The following is a 22,702-nucleotide window of genomic DNA, read 5'->3' on the forward strand; positions in this document are numbered from 1 at the left end:
GAGGGGTGTCTTACTATGTTTGTCCAAACCCACAGAACGTTCAACCCCAAGGGTGGGCCGCATGTGGATTGTGGACTCTGGTGACCATGGTGTGCCCATGTTGGGTCATTAACTGTAACAAAGGGACCACTGAGGTGTGGGATGCTGATGGTGGGAGAGCCTGTTAGAGTCAGGGGAGAAGGGTGCATGGGAATTCTCGGTAACTTCTGCTCCATCTCACTGTGAACCTAGAATTGCTCTAAAAATAAAGCCTATTATTTAAAAAGAAAAAGAAAGGGAAGAGAGGAGGAAGGGTATAGGCAGCCTCCAGGCTTTCATGGTGGAGCACCACAGGTGCCGGGGGCAGGACACGGGTGTTCCCTTGCCTCCCTTCAGCCAGACAGGGTCTAGCATTTTCTCAAGATAGTGGGTAGTGTCACAAGGAGGTTGCAAATGAAAGAAGACCCAATTCAGGGGCCAGGCATTATGGCCTGTGGGCCTCATCTAGTCTGCTGTTTGTTTGTTATTACAGCACAACTATGCTTTTGGTTGGTGGATTTCGCACTATAGTAGCAGAGATGAGCAGTTACACAAGGAGCTTATGTTCTGCAAAGCCAGGAAGTGTTATCTATCCCTTCACAGAAAAGGTTTGTAAGGTCCTAGTTGTACGCCATACAAGGAAGTTTTTTTGACTCATCCGAAGAAATTAGATACGGGTTTTAGGTATAGCTTGATTCCATAGCCCCAGCAATGTCAGGAAAGAATTCATCTATATGATGGGTTCTTCTTCAGGCCTAGGTAACTTTGAGGTTTTTTTTTTCCCCCCGCTTGGGGCAGCGAAGTGACTGCAGGTGCTCCCAACCTCATAACCTCACCCCTGACCACCAAGGGACACAGTAAGTCACTGTCCTGGAAACTGTAAGATCTGGATTTCATTTTCATTGGCCTGAATTAGGTCATGTGGTGAGCTCTAAACCAATAGCTGTGGGCACAGGGATGAGCTATGCTAATTGACTAGAACTATGGGTGGCATCCTGTCCTCATCCCATGTGACCAGAAGAGAAATGGAGAGGTGATTTTTTTTCCCAAAATCTCTCTCTCTCTCTCTTTCTCTGCTCCATCTCTCCTTCTCCCTCTTACCCCCTCTACACCTCTCCCTCTCTCCCTCTGCCTCTCCTCCCACACCATTACATGAACCTACACTTGACTAATGCAAGAATAGGATTAAGGCAAGATTGGAGATTGGCCATCTGAGGTGTTTTCCAGTTTAAGAACCCGTGGGACAATGAATGCTCTTGGACCTCCTTGCTGGAGCCAAGATGATGGTGGTGATTATGATGAGTTTTGACAATGGTGATAATGGTGGTGATGATGGTGAAGATGGTGGTGGTGGTGGTGGTGATGATAGTGATGGTGGTGGTGGTGGTGGTGGCAATGATGGTGGTGATGGTGGTGCTGATGGTGGTGGCAATACTGATGGTTGATGGTGGTGGTAATGGTTGATGATGGTGATGGCAGTAATGATAGTGATGGTGGTGGTGATGATGGAGATGGTGATGATGGGTATGGTGATAGTGATGATGGTTGTGATGATGACAAGGGTGATGCTGATGCTAGTGATGACAGTTATGATAATTTCCAGATGTTTCCATGTTAAGTTCTTTCCACACATTGTATTCCCGAATTACATCTGACACAGCAGGTATAATCTCTGTGTACTGGCTTGTCTTTATCCCTATATCTTTAACATGTTACTGTGTGACAAGTTATTCTGAAGCTTACTGGTTAAGTCAAACATTTGCTTTGTTTGGAGATCATTGGGTCAGGAGTTCTGAAATGACTCAGTTGGGCAGGTCACCCTTGGGGTTTCTCATGTGTTTGCGGCCAGAGTTTGGAGGGGCTGCTGTCTTGTGGAGCTGGAGGATCCACTTCTCAGGTGGTTCAGCTACACAGAACCTCAGATGCTCTCTGTTCACATGGGCCTCTCCACATGGGGGCCTCACAACATGGCCCCTTCAAGTGATCAACTTTTGTTATGTAGTCACGGTAAGTGCCTTACTGATACGTTCACTATATATGTCACGTAGGGCCAGTCTTGGTTCAAGGTGAGAGGGGCTTACAAGTGGACATTCTACCTTCTGCATGAAGATGGGGGGCTACGGACCAGGGAGCCAACTTGGAGGCAGGCTCCTGTGACCACATTGATTTAGTTACTACAGATTTATGACAAATCTTGATATCAGGTAGGACTGGTACCCCCCATTTGATTTTCCCATCATAGGACTGTCTTCGCTATTCATGACTATGTTTTTCCATATGAACCTTATGACTCATGTGTGATTTTAGTTGAAACCACATTGAATCTATCAGTCAGTGTTTTTTATTTTATCATTTTTGCATTGTTTGGGCCACCTTCCCCCCGGCCCCCCTCTATAACTCAATTTTGTAGAGTTGAACATTTTAAAGTATTGAGTTATTCTAAATAAGAATTTGCATACATTCTACTTCATTTACATTTTCTTTCATGTCTTTTTAAAAAAAGACATGAATAGTGAGATTGGGTCTCACTATGTAGCCCAGGATGGTCTTAAACTTGTGATCCTCCTGCCTCAGTCTCCTGAGTGCTGGGAGTATAAGCATGCCCACCATGTCTGCTTTGTTGATGTCTTTTAATAAAATGGTATAATATTCTGCATAAATCATTTGCGTGTATTGTCAGATTTGTTAGATGTTCCTAGCTTTTTTTTTTTATGGAACTGGAGTTTGAACTCAGGCCTTTGCACTTGCAAAGCAAGTGCTCTGATGCTTAAGCCACACCTCCAGTCCATTTTGCTATGGTTATTACTATTATATTTTAATTTGAACTGATGGCTTTGCGCTTGCTAGGCAGGTGCTCTACCACTTGAATCACTCCCCCAGCCCTGCTCTGGTTATGTTGGAGATGGAGTCTTGTGAATTATCTGCCCAGGCTGGCTTTGAATCCTGATCCTCCTTATCTCTGCCTCCCAAGTAGCTAGGATTATAAGTGTGAGCCACTGGCGCTTGGATACTCCTATCTTTTAAAATCAGCTTGCTTTGCATTTGCAGGTGATAGTAAGTGGTATTCTTTTAAAGTTCAATTTTCCTACAGTAAAACACTAAATTCTTCAGTTTACCATGCATTCAGTTCTAGAAACTGCACATACTTGTGCAGCCATCCGATTATCGACACAGAGCATTTCATCATTTGTGGCCTTTCTGAGTCAATCTCTACCCCCCACTCCTGCCCCTGGAGCAACCACTGATCTGATTTCTATCCTCAGAGGTTGCTTTTGCTTACTCTAGGATTTTGAAAACATTATCTTCTTTTAAAATAACAATCTCTGACTGTACTGATGCACAGGAGACTTTGTATATTAGTTTTATATTCAGCAACATTGCTAAATGATGTCTTATGATTTTCTGGCAGTTTCTATGTTGACAAAAATATTTTCTGCAAAAATCACCTTTGTATTTCTTTCTTCCCTTTTATTTCTTCATCTTGTTTTGCAGTGTAACTAAGATTTTCAGTACCGTATTGTGTCAAAATGGGAATAGGAGTCACCTTTGCCTGATTTCAGCCCTTTGAAATCTTAACATTTCATTATTAAGTGCATTCTTATTCTGTAGGTTTTTAAAAAAATTACCTTCACCATTTTACAGAAATTCCCTTTCATCCTCTGTTGCCAAGAATGTTTCTTGGAATGGGTGCCAGTGGCTCACACCTGTAATCCTACCTACTTGGGAGGCAGAGATCAGGAGGACTGAGGTTTGAGCCCAGCCTGGACAAATAGTTTGAGTGACCCTATCTTGAAAACGCCCAACACAAAAAAAGGCTGGCCTCTGCCTAACAAGAGAGCACCCACCTAACAAGTGTGAGGCCCTGGGTTCACATCCCAGTACTGTAAAAAAAAAAAGAAGAAAAACCCCCAAGAGTGTTTCTCATTCTCTCTCTCTCTCTCTCTCTCTCTCTCTCTCTCTGTCTCCTCTCTTGTGCTAGGGATTGAACTCAGGGCCTGTACTTACTATGCAGTTGATCAAACACCTGAGCCATGCTCCCAGCCTTTTTGCTTTGGTTATTTTTGACATAAGGTCTTGCATTTATGCTGAGGCCAGTCTGGACTGTGATCCTCCTATTTATGCTTCTCAGTAGGTAGGATTACAGCTGTGTACCACCATGCCCAGTTTTTTTTAAAAAAATTAATTTAAAATTATTTTTTATTATCAGCATATTATGGTTGTACAGGTGGTACATTGTGACATTTACATAAGAACTTACAATATACCTTAATTAGCTTCCCCTCCATCATTCTCCTTTATCCCCCTTTCTCTCTCCTTAGAACAATTTCAACAAGTTTCATTGTTCAGTTTTCATACATGAATACAAAATACTTCCACCATATGTAGCCTTCTTTACCCTTTCCTTATACCTTACCCCTTCTGCTGATACCCACCCTAGACAGGAATTGTTTTACCTTCCTGTCCTTCATTTTTTAAAAATGTGAACATTTTTGTTAGTTTATGATAGTCATATGGGGATTTCATTGTGACATTTCCACATATACATATATTATACCTCGAATTTGTTCATCCCCTCCACTATTCTCCTTTCTACCCCAGTCCTCTTCTTATGGTGACTTTAACAGGTTTCAATGTTCCATACTCATATTGTATAGAAAGTACATTAACCATACTCACCATCTTTACTCTGTTCATTTACCCTCCCCTCCCACTGGTGCCCTTCCCTTAGCATGACCTGTTTGCATTCCTGTCCTTCATTGTTTAGGTGTCTGTTCATTGAGTGGTGGGAATTTTGCCTTGGCTTTTTACCTGTAAGTATACTGTGTTTAAGTCAGTCTAGCCCCCTCCACTGCAGTTCCTCACCCATTGCTCCCCTCCTGTGTTGTTTAACAGATTTCAGTGTTTCCTCATGTCTTGTTCCTGCGTTATTACTCATTCTCCATCACCCTTTCCTTCTTTTCCCTTACTCCCCTATAACAGTCCCACTTTTGAAGCATGTTCTGTATGCACTTTATGAGTGCATATGATAATGCTTCTATTTGTATTGGGTCTGTCTTCCACATATGAGATAAAACATGTGGCCTTTGGCCTTCTGAGCCTGGCTAACTTTACTTAAGATGATGTTCTCCAGTTCCATTCATTTACCTGCAACCTACAACATTTCATTCTTCTTCATGGCTGAGTAAAATTCCATTGTGTATAAATACCACATTTTCTTAATCCATTCATCAGTACTGGGGCATCTTGGCTGCTTCCAGAGATTGGCTATTGTGAACAGTGCTGCAGTAAACATGGGTGTGTAGGTGCCGTTGTCATAAGCTGACTCCCAATCCTTTGGGTACATCCCTGGGATCATATGCTGGATCATATGGCAGATCTATGTTTAGTTTTTAAAAGAAGCTTCCATACTGTTTTCCATAGTGGTTATACTAGCTTACATTCCCACCAGCAGTGCATGAGGGTTCCTTCCCCTCACTGTACCCCCCCCACATCCTTGCCTGCATTTATAGCAGGTGGTGTTCTTGATGATGGCTATTCTAACAGGAGTGAGGTGGAATCTTAGTGTGGTTTTGATTTACATTTCCTTTATGGCCAGGGATGGTGAGCATTTCTTCATGTGTTTTTTAGCCATTTGTACTTCTTCCTTTGAAAAACTTCAGCTCATTTGCCCATTTCTTCACTTGGTCATTGATTTTTTTGGGGGGGAGTTTAGTTTTTTGAGCTCCATGTATATTCTGGTTATTAATCCCTTGTTTGATGTATCGCTGGCAAAGGTTTTCTCCCACTCTGTGGGTGAAAATGGTTTCAATGTAGAAACCATTTCTTTTGTTGGGCAGAAGCTTTTTAATTTCATGTAGTCCCTTTGGTGAATCTTTTCTCTTTATTGCTAAGTCATTTGAGTTCTATTGAGGAAGTCATTGTCTATGAAAGTAACAATCCATTGCCTGGATGTACCATTTGTGTACTGAAGGACATCTTGGTGCTTCCAACTTTTGGAATAGTTTACAGTAGAATTCTTTCACATTCATCATTAAGTTTATCCATAGGTATTTTTACTTTTTTGAGGCTACTAGAGGTGGAATTATTTTCCTAAATTCTTTCTCAGTCTGCTCATCGTTGGTGTATAGGAAGGCTACTGATTTTTGTGAATTGATTTTTGTATCCTGCTACTTTGCTGAAGGTGCTTATGGTATCTAGGAATTTTTTTGGGGGGGGTTCTTTTAGGTATAAGGTCATGCAATTGGCAAATAGGGATAGTTCGACTTCTTTTCTTATTTGAATTCCTTTATTTCTTCTTACTGCTTTATTGCTCTGGATAGGAATTCCAAGTCTATGTTGATAAGAGTGGAGATAGTGGGCACCCTTGTCTTGTTCCTGACTTTAGGGGAAATGGTTTCAGTTGTTCTTCATTTAATATGATGCTGGCTATAGATTTGTCATATATAGTCTTTATAATGTTGAAGTACGTTCCTTCTATTTCTAGTTTCTTATACTTTTGTCATGAAAGGGTGCTGAATTTTGTCAAAGGCTTTTCTGCATCTGTTGAGATGATCAAGTTGTTTTTGTCTTTGTTTCTGTTAATGTGCTGTATTACATTTAATGGTTTGCGTATGTTGAACCATCCCTGCATCCCTGGAATGAAACTGATTTGATCATGGTGTATGATCTGTTTGATGTGTTGTTGAATTTGGTTTGCCAGTATTTTATTGAGAATTTTTGTGTCTAAGTTCATTAAAGAGATTGACCTATAATTCTCTTTTTTTGTTGTATTCTTGTCTGGTTTTTGGATGAGTGTAACACTGGCAGGGTTGTCACAGGAATTTACTTGGCTTTCTAGGTGTCTGGAATGAGGCACAGGGAGCACTCTTGGTGGCTTCCACTGCATGGAAGGTTAGGAGGTGATGCTGTGGCAAGAACGTGGGCTCCAGGTTTCCACTACCCTGGAGCTGAGTCACAGCTCCGCTGCTGCCTGGCTGTCACTCCATAGTCTTGGTCTGCTCTCCTCCCATTCTGAGCCTGCTTTCTCATAGGTAAAATGGACATAACATCACAGTGTGTTCATGTGAATGGAATAAACCTTCCCCAACTTTGCATTGTCAGCATGCAAAGGAGCACAAATGTTATGGAGAAGGTGTGGGGTAGGGACTCACAAGTGCGGGCAGACCTGGTGGCTGTGCAATGCACTCTTGGATTCAGATGACCTCAGTACAGTCAATATTGCAGTAAAGTGAGTCACATGATGTTTTTGGTTTGTCAGTGCATCTAAAAGTCATGTTTACACAATACTGTAATCTATTAAGTGTGAATAGCATTATGTCTAGAGCAATGTACATATGTTAATTAAAACATTTTTTTTTGAGATAGGGTTTTCCTATGAAGCCTAGGCTGGCCTTGAACTCATGAGCTTCCTGCCTCAGTCTCCCAAGTTCTGGGATTACAGGCATGCACCACCATGCCCAGCTTAAAACATACTTTATTGCTAAAAAATGCTTACAGTCATTTGGGATTTCAGTGAGCTGTAATCTGGCTGGTGGAGTGTCTTGACTGGATGTTGAAAGTTGCTGACTGATCAAGCTGGTGGTTCCGGAAACTTGGGGTAGCTGTGGCAATTTCTTCTTCTCTTTTTTTTTGGTGGGTCTGGGGTTTGAATTTAGGGTTTCCCACTTGCAAAGTAGGCACTTTACCACTTGAACCACATCTCCAGTCCATTTTGCTCTGGTTAGTTTGGAGATGGAGTCTCATGAATTATTTACCAGGGGCTGGCTTTGAGCCTCTGTAGTCCCAATTTCAGCCTCCCTAGTAGCTAGGATTACAGGAGTGAGCCACTGATGCCCAGCAGCAATTTCTTTTTTTTTTTTTCGATTTATCTATTTTTTTCTTTTATTATTCATATGTGCATACAAGGCTTGGGTCATTTCTCCCACCTGCCCCCACCCCCTCTCTTACCACCCACTCCGCCCCCTCCTTCTCCCCTCCACCCCCTCAATACCCAGCAGAAACTATTTTGCCCTTATTTCTAATTTTGTTGTAGAGAGAGTATAAGCTTTAATAGGAAGGAACAAGGGTTTTTGCTGGTTGAGATAAGGATAGCTATACAGGGCATTGACTCACATTGATTTCCTGTGCGTGTGCGTTACCTTCTAGGTTAATTCTTTTTAATCTAACCTTTTCTCTAGTTCCTGGTCCTCTTTTCCTATTGGCCTCAGTTGCTTTTAAGGTATCTGCTTTAGTTTCTCTGCGTTAAGGGCAACAAATGCTAGCTAGTTTTTTAGGTGTTTTACCTATCCTCATCCCTCCCTTGTGTGCTCTTGCTTTTATCATGTGCTCAAAGTCCAGTCCCATTGTTGTGTTTGCCCTTGATCTAATGTCCACATATGAGGGAGAACATACGATTTTTGGTCTTTTGAGCCAGGCTAACCTCACTCAGAATGATGTTCTCCAATTCCATCCATTTACCTGCAGATGATAACATTTCGTTCTTCTTCATGGCCAGCAGCAATTTCTTAAAAGAACACAACAGCAAAAATTGCTGCCCCTACTGACTGTCTGTCATGAAAGATTGCTCTGTAACTTTTGATGCTGCTTGATAGTTTTTAGGTGGATGGTGCTGGGGATGGAACCCAGGCGCTCCCAGGTGCTTGGCAAGCACTCACCACTGAGCCACCCCCCTGACTTCTGTGATAGCTTTTTACTCACATTTTTAAAAATCAGAATTAGAATCAATCCTTTCAAAAAAGCTTCTGCTTTATCAACCAAAGTTATAGAGGGAGAGAGAGGGGAATGGGTGGTTGGTGGGTTATTATTACTCATATACACCTTTTTCTTCTTCTTTTTTTGTTATACTGGAGTTTGAACTCAGGATCTTGCACTTGCTAGGTAGGTGGTCTACCACTTGAGCCACTCCCTCAGTGTTTTTTTTTTTTTTTTTGCTTTAGTTTTGTTTTCACAGTCTAGAGTGCTAACCATTGCACCATGGAACTTCCTTTAGCTTTGTCTTCAGATAGGGTCTGTGCTTTTGCCCAGGGTGGATCTCAGACTGGAATCCTCTTACCTCTGCCTCCCACATAGCTAGGACCACAGGTGTGGACCACCACACCCAGCTTGGTTTTTTCGAGATAAGATCTTGATAACTTTTTGCCTAGACAGGCCTCAAATCATGGTTTTCCTTCCTCTGCCTCCTGTGTAGCTAGGATTATAGACATGTACCACCACACTTGGCTTATATTTGCTATCTTATATGGGCACTTCCAAACAGACTACAGTAATCACATGACAGAGTGTGATCATCCATCACAGTACCAAATATGGTAGTAATGAAAAAAGTGGAAGTATACAGAATGTGATGCACACACAGTACCTTTGCTGGGAAATGTGTCAGTAAACGTGTTCCTCAATCCCCCAATTTGCAGAGAAGCAGTGTCTGTGAAACAGGATATGTGAACTATCTGCTCATGGGAGCACCTGGAGAGACTATTGACAATGCTCATTCCTAGGCACCACCGCTTGCCACCCACTTGCCATCTGTGTGCCAAGGGCTAATGTATGGCAGGCTCATTGCAAATGGTGGACCTCCATTGGGGTGGAACAGTGGCTCTGCCTTCCTCAGTTGAGAGAGGTGGAGAATAAGTGAAAGAAATGAAGTGTAGAAGGGGGTGTAGAAGATGCCAGCTCACGACGGTGTGATTCTGAGTAGAGCAGTCAGAGAGGGTCTCATGGGGAAGGGGACCTTTGATCAAAGACCTGCAGAAGGCAGCAATGGGCCTTGTGGGATTCGTTTTCTCTGGCTGCCAGAGAAAAGCACCACAGGCAGTATGAGTCAGCTTCCCATCACTGTGACAAAATGCCTGAGATAAGCAACTTCTAAAGAGGAAAGATTTCTTTGGGGTCATGGCTTCAGCAGTTTCTGTCCACTGTTGCTTGGCTCTGATGCTTTGGACCCATGGCAAGGCAGCACATCATGGTGGAGCAAAGCTGCAGAGAGGTGGGGCTCTTTGAGGGCACACTTCTAATGACCTAACTTCCTCCTACTAGGCTCCACCTCTTAAAGGTCCCACCACCTCCTAATAGTGCCATAGGCAGAAGACTAAGCCTTTAGCAGATGGGTGTCTGGGGGACTTTTAAGTTCCAAACCATAACAGGCATGGAGGCTTAAATAAGAGAAATTTAGTTTTTCACAATAAAAGCCCAGTCCCCCTCCTGCCTCCCCTCCTCTCCTTATACCCCTCACCCTCTGTGCTCCAGATACAAGACTTCCTTGCTATTCCTCCAATAAGTTTGGCTCAGTCCTGCTCCCGGGCCTTTGCACTGGCTGTTTGCTCTTCTTGGGATACATTTCCCTGTGGTTCAATTGTGTCCCTCTGAAGTGCACAATTCCTAGTGATTTTGAATATATTTGGAGAAAAGGCCTTTACAAGGTTAATCAAGTTAAAATGAGGTCGTTAGAGTGGGCCCTAATCCAATATGATAGGTGTCCTTAGACTAGGAGGAGACTAGGACACTGGCAGAGGGATGATTGTGTGAAGACACAGGGAAGAGGTAGACATCTTCAAACCAAGAAGAGAGGTCCTAGGAGAAACCAGTCTAGTCAACACCTTGATCTTGGATGTTAGCCTTCAGAATGGTTCTGAGCGTGTCACATAGATGAATGGACTCATACAGCGGTGGTCTTCATTGACTGCCTTCTTTTACCAAGCGTATTTTCAAAGTTCACCCATGCAGTAGACTACACTTTTTATGGTTGGGTAATATTCCATTGCATATATTTGCCTATTTGGAATATTTCTTCCTACTAGGCCACATAGCATATGGCTTTGGAAGATGTATTTCAGCCAGCATTCCTGATGAAAACACTCAAGAAGTCTTAGTTCTCACTGACTCATGGGGTGTGCTGGGTGCTGTGGGAAAGGCCAAGTTCATAGGCTGGGGGTGGGTGGGAGGTTGGTTAGAATTCTTTAGCATTCTTACAAACCTCAGAGAGAGAGCTGAGCCCACTAAAATATTAAATGAGCCAATATTGGGCAAATGTAATAACAGGAGAACTTGCCTTTTTTTTTTTTTTGCAGTACTGGGGTTAAACTCAGGGCCTCACACTTATTAGGAGTGTTTGAGCTACTCACTCCATCAGCTCTGAAAACTCATCTTTAAATCACAGCCAGACACCCCAAAGCTAAAATGATAACATGTGTCACAACTGCTGCATTAGTCAATATATTTTGGTTGTGAGACACAGCAACCCAACTCAAACTGGCTTAAACAAGACAGAGAATGTGTTGTTCAGGAAACAGAAGTTCAGGAATAGCTCATGCAGATGGTACTGTTCCTTTATGGCTGGCGTCTTTTCACGTACAAGGCTGGTTTCAGGGTTTATCCATGTTGTGACATGTCAATACTTCATTCCTTTTTTATGGCAAAATAGTCTTCCATCACACAAACACCACATTTTGTTTATCCATTAGTGATTAATTTTATGTTTTGTAAATTTTATATTGGTAGAGAAATAGGGATAGATCTAGCTTCACTCTTTCTAAGAAAAGAGTGTGATTTTTGTGGGGGACCTGCACCTTCATTTCTTCCTGTGTCAGTCAGGCATCCCGTCATCAATTTCTCCCCTGCTGCTCATTCCCCACCCCCCAACCATCATTTCTTTCCCCATAGTTCTTGTGCCTTAAGAATATTCGAACCTTCCTGTCTACCTGCTGTGAGAAGTTTGGCCTCAAGCGGAGCGAGCTCTTCGAGGCCTTTGACCTCTTCGATGTGCAGGATTTTGGAAAGGTGAGCTGGAGCCCAAGGATTGGATTTCAGTTCATTTCATTAACGTCTTTTGGGGAGATAGGATGAGGCAGACCAGGCCACACAGAAGGTACAAGTAGCACTGGCTGGGGACACGTGGAGCCTGGTGCAAGTTCCTATTCTAGTACTTGCTGTGTGACCTTGAATGTGGCCATACCTCTCTGATCCCCAGGTCCCTTATCTGTAGCATGGGCATGACATCATTCTGCCTTGTTTGAGTGGCTCTGAGGATTGAACAGGATGATAGGACAAGCGTGGAGGCTTATTTAAGGGAGTAGTGACATGGGAGACGGGAAGGTGGAGAAAACCCTGAATTGGGCTCAGGAGAGGCCTGGGGTCCAGCTTCCAGGTCTAGTCTCGGGTACTTGGGAGTCCGAGGCTGTGCTCTGGCACAGGTGTGGACAGAGGAGCTCTGAGCAGCCATGACTCTTCTCACAGGTTATCTACACCCTGTCCGCTCTGTCCTGGACCCCAATTGCCCAGAACAAAGGGATCATGTGAGTAAGCGTATGGGGTAGGTGATCAGCCTCAATCCTCTGCTCTGTGAAACCCAATGCTGGGCCCCCACACCCCCGCCTTACACCATCCTCCCCCACCAGGCCCTTCCCCACCGAGGAGGATGCTGTGGGGGACGAAGACATCTATAGTGGCCTGTCTGACCAGATCGAGTGAGTATCGCGCCTCATGAGCAGAGCTCACTGGAGCACCCATTCACGGTCCTGCTCTGAGCTATGAGGGACATGCCTCTACCTTGGAACCTGAAGGACATGGTCCTGCTCTAGGGGACTGGGAACATGGTCCTGCCTTGGGGTCTGAGGAACACGACCCTGCCCTTGGATATGAGAGACTTGGCCCTGATCTGAGACCATGGCCTTGCCTTGAGGTGTGAGGGACATGGCCTGGCCCTGGCATATGGGGGTCATAGTCTTGAACTGAGGGGGAGGTGTGGTGTCCAAGTGACACAGCTTTGACGTAGAGGGGTTTGAGGGGTCCCTGGCCTGGGGGGCGCTGGTGGCCCTGCCTGACTCCGTATCCCACAGCGACACGGCCGAGGAGGACGAGGACCTGTACGACTGCGTGGAGAACGAGGAGGCCGAGGGCGACGAGATCTACGAAGACCTGATGCGCTCAGAGCCTGCGCCCACGCCGGTGAGGGGTGGACCAGGCCTGGGCGGGCGCGGGGCTGGGGTTAACGCTGGGCGAGACACCAGAGTCTCCTCTTGTCCACAGCCCAAGATGACTGAGTATGACAAGCGCTGCTGCTGCTTGCGCGAGATCCAGCAGACGGAGGACAAATACACCGACACGCTGGGCTCCATCCAGCAGGTGCGGCAAGACAGCGCCTGCCTGCTGTGCGCATGCGCGAGGGCTGGCTAGGCGGGCGTGAAGCCACTGTGGGGCTGCGCCGTGCGCATGCGCAGGCCCTGGGAGAGCGAATGTGCGGTGGTTGGGGGTGGGGAGGAAGGAGGAGGGAGGAGGGAGGGAAGTGGCCGAGACTGCGCACCGAAGCTGAGCTGTGCGCATGCGCGTTTGCTGGGCGGGCAGTGGGCGCCACCTGAAGGGCATTTCTGGGGCACGTGGAGGATGTTTGCTGCCTCTGCTGCTTTGTGTTTGTGTCTCTGTCTCTGGCGCTCTTCCTTTGCCCTATGACTTTTCTCTGTGTCCTCCTCCTGTTTCTTTGTCTCTGTTTTGCCTTTTCTCCATCTCTTTTTAGAATAAAACATTTTATTTAGACTCAAACTATACAAAATTGAATTTCTTCACCAAAAATAATAGCAATTTTTTATGAATTATTTCTAGACAAACCACAAAACATTTATTTGTGTAGGTTTTGCTAATAAATCAAGAGAAAGGGGTAGATTTAATTATGGGAAAAAACAAGAAAACAGAGAAGTCAGTTGCCTTTGTGGATGGCCTCTGGTTCTTCTGGACCGACATTTATCTGCCATAAAAGTTATGAAAATGTAGGCTCAACAAAGGACTGAACAACAACCAAATGTTTCCATCCCTTTTTAAAACAGCTATATGGAGATTTAATTAATGTGCCATATAATCCTCCATGTAAAGTATATAATTCACTGGGTTTTGGTACATGCATAGTGTAGTGCAACCATTACCACTGTCTAATTTTAGAACATCTCCATTCTCAAAAGGAACCTCACACCTTTTACCTGTCATCCCTCAATCTTCCATCCTTCCCCAGCTCTGGCCCCCAGGAGTCCACCTCCTGTCTCTGGATTCCCCTGTTCTGGATGTTTCCTAGCAACAGAGTCACACACTGTGGGGCCTTTTGGGTCTGTGTCTCTCACTGAGCATGATGTCTGCAAGGTCCATCTGCATTGCAGCTTGGGTTAGAGTCTCGTCCTGTTCATGGCTTTGTTTATCCACTCACCCATTGTTAGGTGTTTGTATTGTTTGTACTTTGGGGCTCTTACGAATAATTTTGCAGTGAACATTTGTGTACAGGGTTTTGTGTGGACAGTCTCCATTTTCTTTTACCTCTCTATTTTTCTCAGGTTTGTTTCCTTCTCTTGATGTTTCTCTTTCCCCCCTTCTGTCTCTGTCTGCTTGTCCCTGTCTTTCCGGGACTAAGCTGGATGGCAGGGACTCATCTTCCCTTCCACCCTTCTCCTGCCCCCGCATAGCACTTCATGAAGCCTCTACAACGCTTCCTCAAACCTCAGGACATTGAGATCATCTTTGTCAACATCGAGGTGAGCCAGCTGGCCGCCAGCACTCTGGATGTTGTCCAGTGGGGATATCTGCTGCCATTACTTGCCCTTTGAATGTGAGGCTTAGAATTCAGTAACAGGACAGCTGATGGCTTTGAGCCTGGGGATCCTGCCCAACCCTCACCCCTCTCTCTCTGTGAGTAGGAACTGCTTCGTGTGCACACCCACTTCCTAAAGGAGATGAATGAGGCCCTGGCGGCCCCTGGAGCACCTGCCTTGTACCAGGTCTTCATCAAATACAAGGAGAGGTGAGACCCAGCTGGCCAGTAAAAGCTCTGGGCATCCCTGGTGTGTTTGGGAGACCTAACCCTCAGAGATTGCTGGTTTTCAGTGTGTGCTAGTGGGCAGCGGTCTTCCTTCTCTTGTTCAATTTCTATCTTTGCTATGTGGCACCAGGAAGTCATTTGATCTCCCCGTGCATCTGCTTCCTCATCTGTAGGAGTTTTATAGGGTTGTGGTGACAGTTGAATAAATTTGAAGTGTAAAGTGCTTAGCACAGGGCTTGGCACACAGTAGGTGCTTAATAAGTATGTGTTAAATAAATGAACATTGGGCAGAGACTGTAAGCTGGGCACTGTGGTAATAACCTCTTAAGCAACATCATATTTAATGTTCCATTAGCCTCAGGTGGGAGATGCCATTGTTAGGGCCATTTTAAGATAAGGAGACTGAAGCTTGGGGTCACCCAGATGGGGAGAATGAGGCCAGGACTGATGTCTAGATTCACCTGACTTTACGGCCACCCTTCCCTGGTGGCCTGTCCTCTCCCTATAGATTCCTTGTCTATGGCCGCTACTGTAGCCAAGTGGAGTCTGCCAGCAAGCACCTGGAGCAAGTGGCGGCCGCCCGGGAGGATGTGCAGATGAAGCTGGAGGTGGGGACTGGGCCAACTCTGGGGGGTTCTCCCCCTCCTTCCAGACTGTGGGGGCTGCTGGAGCTGGAGATGGCTCCACTTTCCCCGAGGGAGTGAGGTGCTGGCCAGCTGAGTGGAGAAAGTGGAACACTGAGCTCCAGCCCCAGCTGAGCCCTGGCTCTGGGCTGACCCCCAACCTTGGATGCAAGTCCTGACCCTGATCCCAACTCTGACCCTAAGTGGAGTTCCAGCCCCAGGCTAACCCCAGTCACCGTGCCTCAGATGTGGACTGGGCTGACCTTCACACTGGGCCCCTGACTGAGTAGAAACATGGGTGGGGTAGGGATGATGAAGTTGGGACTGTCCAGACATGGTCCTTTCTCCCAACTGGCCTCCACCCCAGGCAGTACTGGTCAGACTTTCAGTGGTTCTTCTTCCCCTTATCCCTCCCCCTCCTTTTCTTCTTTTTTAAAGACCTTCTCTCACTCTGCAGCCCTGGTTGGCCTCAAACTCCAATTTCCTGCCTCTCGGAATCCTGCCGGGATTATGGGCATGTACTGCCATACCCATCCAGCCCAATGGATCTTAAATTGCCCCTTGCCCCACGTTATCCTTCCTTCCTTAATTCCTCATGGGGTGATACGATGCTTTGGGCTCTAGAAAAATGCACATGGCTTTGGGATGGAGAGCTGCCTACACATTTATTCAAATCTGTGCCCCTTCTCTGCTACCTGCCCATCTTAGTCACCTGCCTCCACCTGATTTCCACACACCATTGTTTTCTGGTCTTCTAGGAATGTTCTCAGAGAGCAAACAATGGCAGGTTCACCTTGAGGGATCTGCTGATGGTGCCCATGCAGAGAGTGCTCAAGTATCACCTCCTCCTCCAGGTGCGGCACAACTGGGGTCCTCGGGTATGGGCTTGGTGTATCTACCTGCGTTGTACCGTTAATAAGGTTGGGTGAGGCTGGCTCTAGGGACCTCTGGGATGCCAACATTCAGGTCTTGTCCTGGCCTCTATGGACAGCAAAATGAAGGAGGGCCTGATGGGCTGGCATTGTTTGCCGGGAGGAGGGGGTAGGCCAGGTGATGTCTGCCTCGGTGCTTCTCTCAGGAGTTGGTGAAGCACACGCAGGACCCGGTGGAGAAAGAGAACCTGCGGCTGGCCCTAGATGCCATGAGGGTGAGTGGACTGAGGGGATGGGCTTGTTGTGCAAATGCTATGAACACCTTCTCCTGGTGGGAGCTGAACCTCTATCCTAGGCCAGGTGTGTGTGTAAGGGAGCCAGCCTTACCCTTGCCCCACCCCCAGGACCTGGCGCAGTGCGTGAACGAGGTCAAGAGGGACAACGAGACGTTGCGACAGATCACCAACTTCCAGCTGTCCATAGAGAACCTGGTGAGGGGCTGGAGCCAAGCCAGAAGGGCCAGGGGTGTGGTCTCGTGGGGGAGGAGTCTGGTCCCTTTCTTGGTAGTCCTGTGTCAGACCCCCTGCCTGCTGCATAGGACCAGTCTCTAGCCAATTATGGCCGACCCAAGATTGATGGGGAGCTCAAGATCACATCGGTGGAAAGGCGCTCCAAGACGGACAGGTGGGCCGAGCCAATTGGATCTGGTGCACAGCCTGGGGGGGAGCTCGGGGCAAGGTCAGGCGTTTACATAGGCATTGTGGGAGGAGCCACCATGGATGTGGCGTGGAGCCTGGGCAGCAGTGGAACTCAGCAGCTAGTAGGCAAGTGGGCGGAGCCAACATAGATTGGAGGAGGAGCCTGTGTGAAGCCAGGTTCTTAGGCAGGTGGGCGGAGCCTACTAAGATCTGGGGTAGAGCCTGGCAGGGATCGGGGCCAGGCTCCTACGTAGACAAGTAGGTGGAACTAGGTTTTTAGATAGACTTGGCGGAATCTTCATGGATTTGGGAAGAAGGGGGGATGGGTTAGGTTCTGACTTCTAGATAGAAAGGTGGATGGAGCCTGCATAGATGTGTAGGTGGATCCAAGGCGCTGCCAACTTGGATCCCTGTGGGTGCGGTCGGGATGAACAGGAAGGTTGGGAGGAGCCAGACCCTGGCACCTGACCCCGAGGCTTGCAGGTACGCCTTCCTGCTGGACAAAGCCTTGCTCATCTGTAAGCGCCGGGGGGACTCCTACGACCTCAAGGTCTCTGTGAACCTGCACACCTTCCAGGTTCGGGATGACTCCTCGGGAGAGCGAGACAACAAGAAGGTGGGGCTCAGCACTAGCACTAGGAACCCGGCTTGGGGCTGTCCACTTGGCCTTGGGAATGCCCGTGTGTGCACGTGTGTGCGAGAGTGCATAGAAATGAATGGTCATTAATCACTCAGCAGTTTTAAACTGAGCACCTGGCCATTCTTCTTGACATTAGGATTAAGACTGAAAATAAAACAGGCATGGTCTGCTCTCCTATGGTACTTACGTCCTTGAACGTAATTTTATTACGTTAGTATTACGTTTTTATTACGTTTCTACAAAGAAAATAACATGGGGGTAGTGTGGGAGAGGGCCTGTTGTACAGGACTCCATTGGTCAGGCGTTCTCTGTGACATTGGAGCTGTGACATTTTGACTTTTTTTCACTTTTTCTCACTTCTTTCTCCTTTGAACGTCTCCCCTTCTCTGTAGCTCTCCTCGTACGTGTCCCGTCTGCCTTGTGCTGCTGTGTCTCCATTTCTTAGCTTCCTGGAGATGTGGAGGTTGCTCTCTTGTAATTGATTGTTAGTGGTTTGTCTCTGCCACTAGACTGGAACTCTAGGACAAGGTCCTGGTCACTGCTTTGTCTCCAACTTCTTGCATGGGGTCTGTCTTCCAGCAGGCATCCAGAAAATGCTTGAAGAATAAATGAATGAATAAGAGATACAGTGTGTTGGGTGTGTGTTTCTGCAAAGGCTGTGTGTATGTGTGGTGTGTCTTCTGCATTTGGAGATGTGTGTTCGAATGTTGTAGGCGGCCATTCATAAGTGCATCCATGGATGGTGCCAGGGGCACGAGACTGTTACTGCCCTGGTCCTGTGCTCCCTACAGGAGCAGGGGTCTCTGGATGGGGTCCTGCTCTCTGCAGGGGATGGGTGCCTTCAGTCTGAGCTCTGCTTCCCTGCAGTGGAGCCACATGTTCCTCCTGATCGAGGATCAAGGTGCCCAGGGCTATGAACTGTTCTTCAAGACACGGGAGCTGAAGAAGAAGTGGTTGGAGCAGTTTGAGATGGCCATGTGAGTCCCCCTTCCTCCCTCTTTCTGTCCTCAGAGGACTCCACCACGTGGGGGCTGTGACAGGGAGCAGTGCTGTGCTCTAGTCACTGCTGGGCCCTGATATGCCATGGGACCACTCTGAACTTCAGTTTTCTTATCTGGGAAATGGGAGGCACAGGCTGCAGGCTGTCTGCGACCTCAGAAGGCCAAGGTTCTGTGCAAGCTTTGGACACCAGCCTGGAATTTTCTTTTCCTCCTTACTTCTCCTCCTTTAAAAAAATTTTTTTTTTGTGGTACTGGGGTTTGAACTCAGGGCCTCATTCCTCAGCTCATTTTTATTTTTAAGTTATTTTTCAGGTAGGGTCTTGTGTTTTTGTCTAGGCTAGCCTGGCCTATGACCCTCCTGCTTACCACTCCTGTGTAGCTGGGATGACAGGTGCACATCACTGTGCCCAGTTTATTTGTTTAGATGGGGGCTTGCTAACATTTGCCTGGCGGTCCTCAAGCCACCATCCTCCTGAACTCTGCTTCCTCAGTAGCAGCCTCCTCCTCTTTATGTTCTCCTCCTCTCTCTCCCTTTCCTCCCTCTTCTTTTCCTCTCCTCTGTTTCCCCTTTCTTCTCCTCTTCCTTGTCCTCCATCTTTCCTTTCTTTCCTCTTCTAATATTTTCCTTCCCCTTGTCTTCCTCTACCTCCTTCTTCTCTTCTTCCACCTTTTTGTCCTCTTCCTCCTTTTCTTCCTCTTCTCCCGCTTCCTTCCATACCTGCTCCTCCTCCTCTTCCTATTCAGGTGAAATCCGCACAACAAAAGCAAGCCATTTCATTTCATAGTGTAAGATTCCATACCATTTGATACACTCACAGCATTGTGCGACCATCTCCTCTTAGCTCCAAACCCTTTTCGTCACCCCCAAAGATGACCCCACACTATTAAGCCCTCACTCCCTCTCCCTCTTCCTCCCAGCCCTTGCAAGTACCCATCTTCCTCCTCTCTCTGCCGATGTTCACAGAGCTCTGTCCACAAGAGCCAGGAAGTGGAGACCATCCGAGTGCCTGTGCGTGGATGCATGGACAAACACACATTTGTTTTGCTCAACTGTGGATCTGCCACACCATATGTGGTCCTCGTTGCTTTCATTTTTCTCTCTGTAGCTCCAACATCTACCCTGAGAACGCCACTGCCAATGGGCATGACTTCCAGATGTTCTCCTTTGAAGAGACTACTTCCTGCAAAGCCTGCCAGATGCTGCTCAGGTGAATCTGGGTTTGGGTGGGGCATCTAAGCCCTGAGCTTGGGCGGCCCATCCTCTTTAGGTGGACATCCCTGCTTGGGGACACAAGTTGATGGCGAGTGTGCTGGTCCAGCCCACTGATTCCGCTTCATCATCCTGTATTCCAGAGGCACCTTCTATCAGGGCTACCGCTGCCACCGGTGCCGGGCACCTGCACACAAGGAGTGTCTGGGGCGGGTCCCCCCATGTGGCCGCCATGGGCAAGGTACCAGTGAGAGGGAACGGGGGATGTGGACTCACTTCTCTGTGGGGGATTTCTCATCTGGGCTATTTCCCTTCCCTTCCAAACAGATTTGGCAGGAACCATGAAGAAGGTAAGACTCCCACATGCTTCTTTCTGTGCATGGGAACTCACAAGTGATCATGCAGGGTGGACCAGAAGCAGCCTGTCCTGGTCAGGTCCTTTGCCAGGTGGGGACAGTGAGGGGGCTGAGGTGCACCCAGGCTGCAGGTATCCACACATACCTTCTCCGTCTCTCTTTCCAGGACAGGCCACATCGCAGGGCTCAGGACAAAAAAAGGAATGAGCTGGGTGAGTGAGCATTAACTCATTTTTGCTCAGACTCTGCACAGGGAGTGTGTGGAACCCATCAATAGTTAAGATCCTCGTTCTCCTCTTTCTCTCCGTCCATATTTGTTATTCTCCACTTCCTTCCCTGCTCTGTGGTCTGAGCTTGCTCTCCCATCGAGCCCCCTCCCCCATCCACTTTGTTTTTTGGCTGCACTAGAGTTTGAACTCGGGGCCTCATGCTTGCTGGCAGGTGTTTTACCACTGGAGCCACTTTGCCAATCTTTTATTCTTGCAGTGCTGGGGATGAACCCAGGGCCTCCCTGTGCTGGGCAGGTGCTCACCATTGAGCTGCACCCAGCCCCTTTCCTGTTGATTCTGTGTCGTGAAATACTGTAGGAGATGGGATTTCAGTTATGTGTCCTCCATCTGGAGGTCAGGGAAGGGGAAGACACAGTTTGAGCCATTCAGGGTTTTAAAAGACCCAATGGTGGCCATCATATGTTAATGATTTTTGAAGAATTGAAATAGTGATGGGGCTTTTACTCAGCATCTAGCTCAAGGTCACATGAAGACTAAAACTGTTGTGCTTGCCCTTCTAAGGTTCCCAGGCTGGTAGGGAGAGACACAGGTTGGTTTAAGTCGTTTTGATTGTGGTGGGAGAAATTGGGGAAATTGAGACATCTGAGCAGAGACATTTCAATGGGGACTTGAGGCATGAGTAGGAGTTTGCCAGTAAGGAGGAGATGAGACTGTTCTAGGTAGAGGGAGCAAAAGCTAGGAATCTGGAGGACAAGGCATTACTAAAGAACTAAGAACAGTTTAGTGCTGGGAAAACAAGGCCTTTGCTCGTAGTCACACCATCATTGTGAAAGCCCAAATTATATAAATTTTTTGTGTTACATATATAGCGTGTGTTAGATACTATACACGAGTGCATATTATACACATAGGTTAATATACAGTGCCAGTGCTTTGTATATATGGTATACATGCATGTATACAAGATAATGTGTACACATAGCATATGTTATATATGTATGCAAGGTAATGTACATTCATCTGAGTCTACATGTAATATATAAAACATACGTAGTTTAGTATTGGTGTATTATTTTCTGTTACATTTGTGTTATATATAACTATATGATAAAATTATAATACTATTTACAGATCATAGTTAATAATTTATACTTAATATACCATACACATCAATATGTGATATTTATGTTAGCTTTTTTTGCAATAATCAAAAACTAGAAATGACCCAAATATCCTCAGTTCAGGAGGAGGAAAATATGTAAATAAGTGAATATTGACCCATGCATTGTTACTTAGCAGAAGTCGCAGTAGAAACAACCCTGTAAAGTACGGTAGTAGGAAACACTATATATGTGTGTGTATGTGTATATATGATTCTTTTTTGAGGGCAGTGCTGAGGGTTGAACTTGACCTCACACTTGCTAAGCAGGCACTTGCCAGCCCTTTTTGCATCGGCTGCTTTTGAGATAGGGTCTGGCTTTATGGCCTGGCCATCTTGGACTGCGATCTTTCTATTTGTGCTTCCCACGATAGCTGGGATGACAGGTGTGCTCCACCACATCCACCCATTGGAACTTTTTGCCTTTGCTGGCCTTGAGCCATGAGGCTCCCAAATAGGATTACCATTGTGAGTCATGGCACCTTGCCAGTATACATGTTTTTTTTTTTTTTGCGGTGCTAGGGATGGAACCCAGGGCCTCGCCCATGCTAAGCCAGCACTCACCTCTCAGCCACACTCCTAGTTCCAACAAATGCTTTTATTGAGTAAAAGATAATTCTGTTGCTCAGTGGATTTATATATGTAATTGACAACTAGATTAAAGCTTGGAACATTTCTATCACTCCAGAACTGGTTGCATTTCAGGTGTGCAGCAGTCTCCTGTGGCAGATGCCATGTCATATAGCACGTGTTAGATAATCTCAGAAAGTTCTATCAGACTCACCTGTCCCGCAGAGGGGACAGCTGTCTGACCCCTGCCATGTCGATTGGTTTTGCCTGCCTTTGAGCTTTCTACAAATGAAACCACACAGCATGTTTTGTTTGTGTCTGATTTCTTTTATTCAACATGCTAGTGAGGTTTATCGATGTGATTGTAGTTCTTTGTCATTGCTGCAGTGCATTCTGCTATGTGGCTGTATCACAATCTGTTTATCCATCCTATCAAGGGTGTCTCATTGTTGCCTGTTTTTGGCTATCACAAATAAAGCTGCTGTGGACATTCTTGCCTGTGACTTTCAGTAGGCTGGTTCTCACTTCTCTGGTGTA

General features: G+C 46.4%; 1 protein-coding gene across 1 annotated transcript in view; it reads left to right on the plus strand.

The window, feature by feature from the left end:
* The window catches only part of Vav1 (vav guanine nucleotide exchange factor 1), a 64,437-nt gene that overhangs the window by 25,658 nt on the left and 16,077 nt on the right, over positions 1-22,702 (plus strand). The window contains exons 2-19 of the mRNA XM_020183077.2: positions 11,674-11,790; positions 12,247-12,305; positions 12,408-12,476; positions 12,849-12,957; positions 13,039-13,134; positions 14,454-14,522; positions 14,685-14,788; positions 15,315-15,414; positions 16,188-16,283; positions 16,508-16,576; positions 16,706-16,792; positions 16,900-16,985; positions 17,483-17,615; positions 18,507-18,616; positions 19,747-19,848; positions 19,994-20,091; positions 20,178-20,200; positions 20,373-20,418. Coding sequence (XP_020038666.1) covers positions 11,674-11,790; positions 12,247-12,305; positions 12,408-12,476; positions 12,849-12,957; positions 13,039-13,134; positions 14,454-14,522; positions 14,685-14,788; positions 15,315-15,414; positions 16,188-16,283; positions 16,508-16,576; positions 16,706-16,792; positions 16,900-16,985; positions 17,483-17,615; positions 18,507-18,616; positions 19,747-19,848; positions 19,994-20,091; positions 20,178-20,200; positions 20,373-20,418 — 1,573 coding nt within the window. The remainder of the gene's footprint in view (positions 1-11,673; positions 11,791-12,246; positions 12,306-12,407; positions 12,477-12,848; positions 12,958-13,038; positions 13,135-14,453; positions 14,523-14,684; positions 14,789-15,314; positions 15,415-16,187; positions 16,284-16,507; positions 16,577-16,705; positions 16,793-16,899; positions 16,986-17,482; positions 17,616-18,506; positions 18,617-19,746; positions 19,849-19,993; positions 20,092-20,177; positions 20,201-20,372; positions 20,419-22,702) is intronic.

The sequence above is a fragment of the Castor canadensis genome, chromosome 14 (assembly GCF_047511655.1).
Source record: "Castor canadensis chromosome 14, mCasCan1.hap1v2, whole genome shotgun sequence".
In the NCBI taxonomy this organism is placed as follows: domain Eukaryota; kingdom Metazoa; phylum Chordata; class Mammalia; order Rodentia; family Castoridae; genus Castor; species Castor canadensis.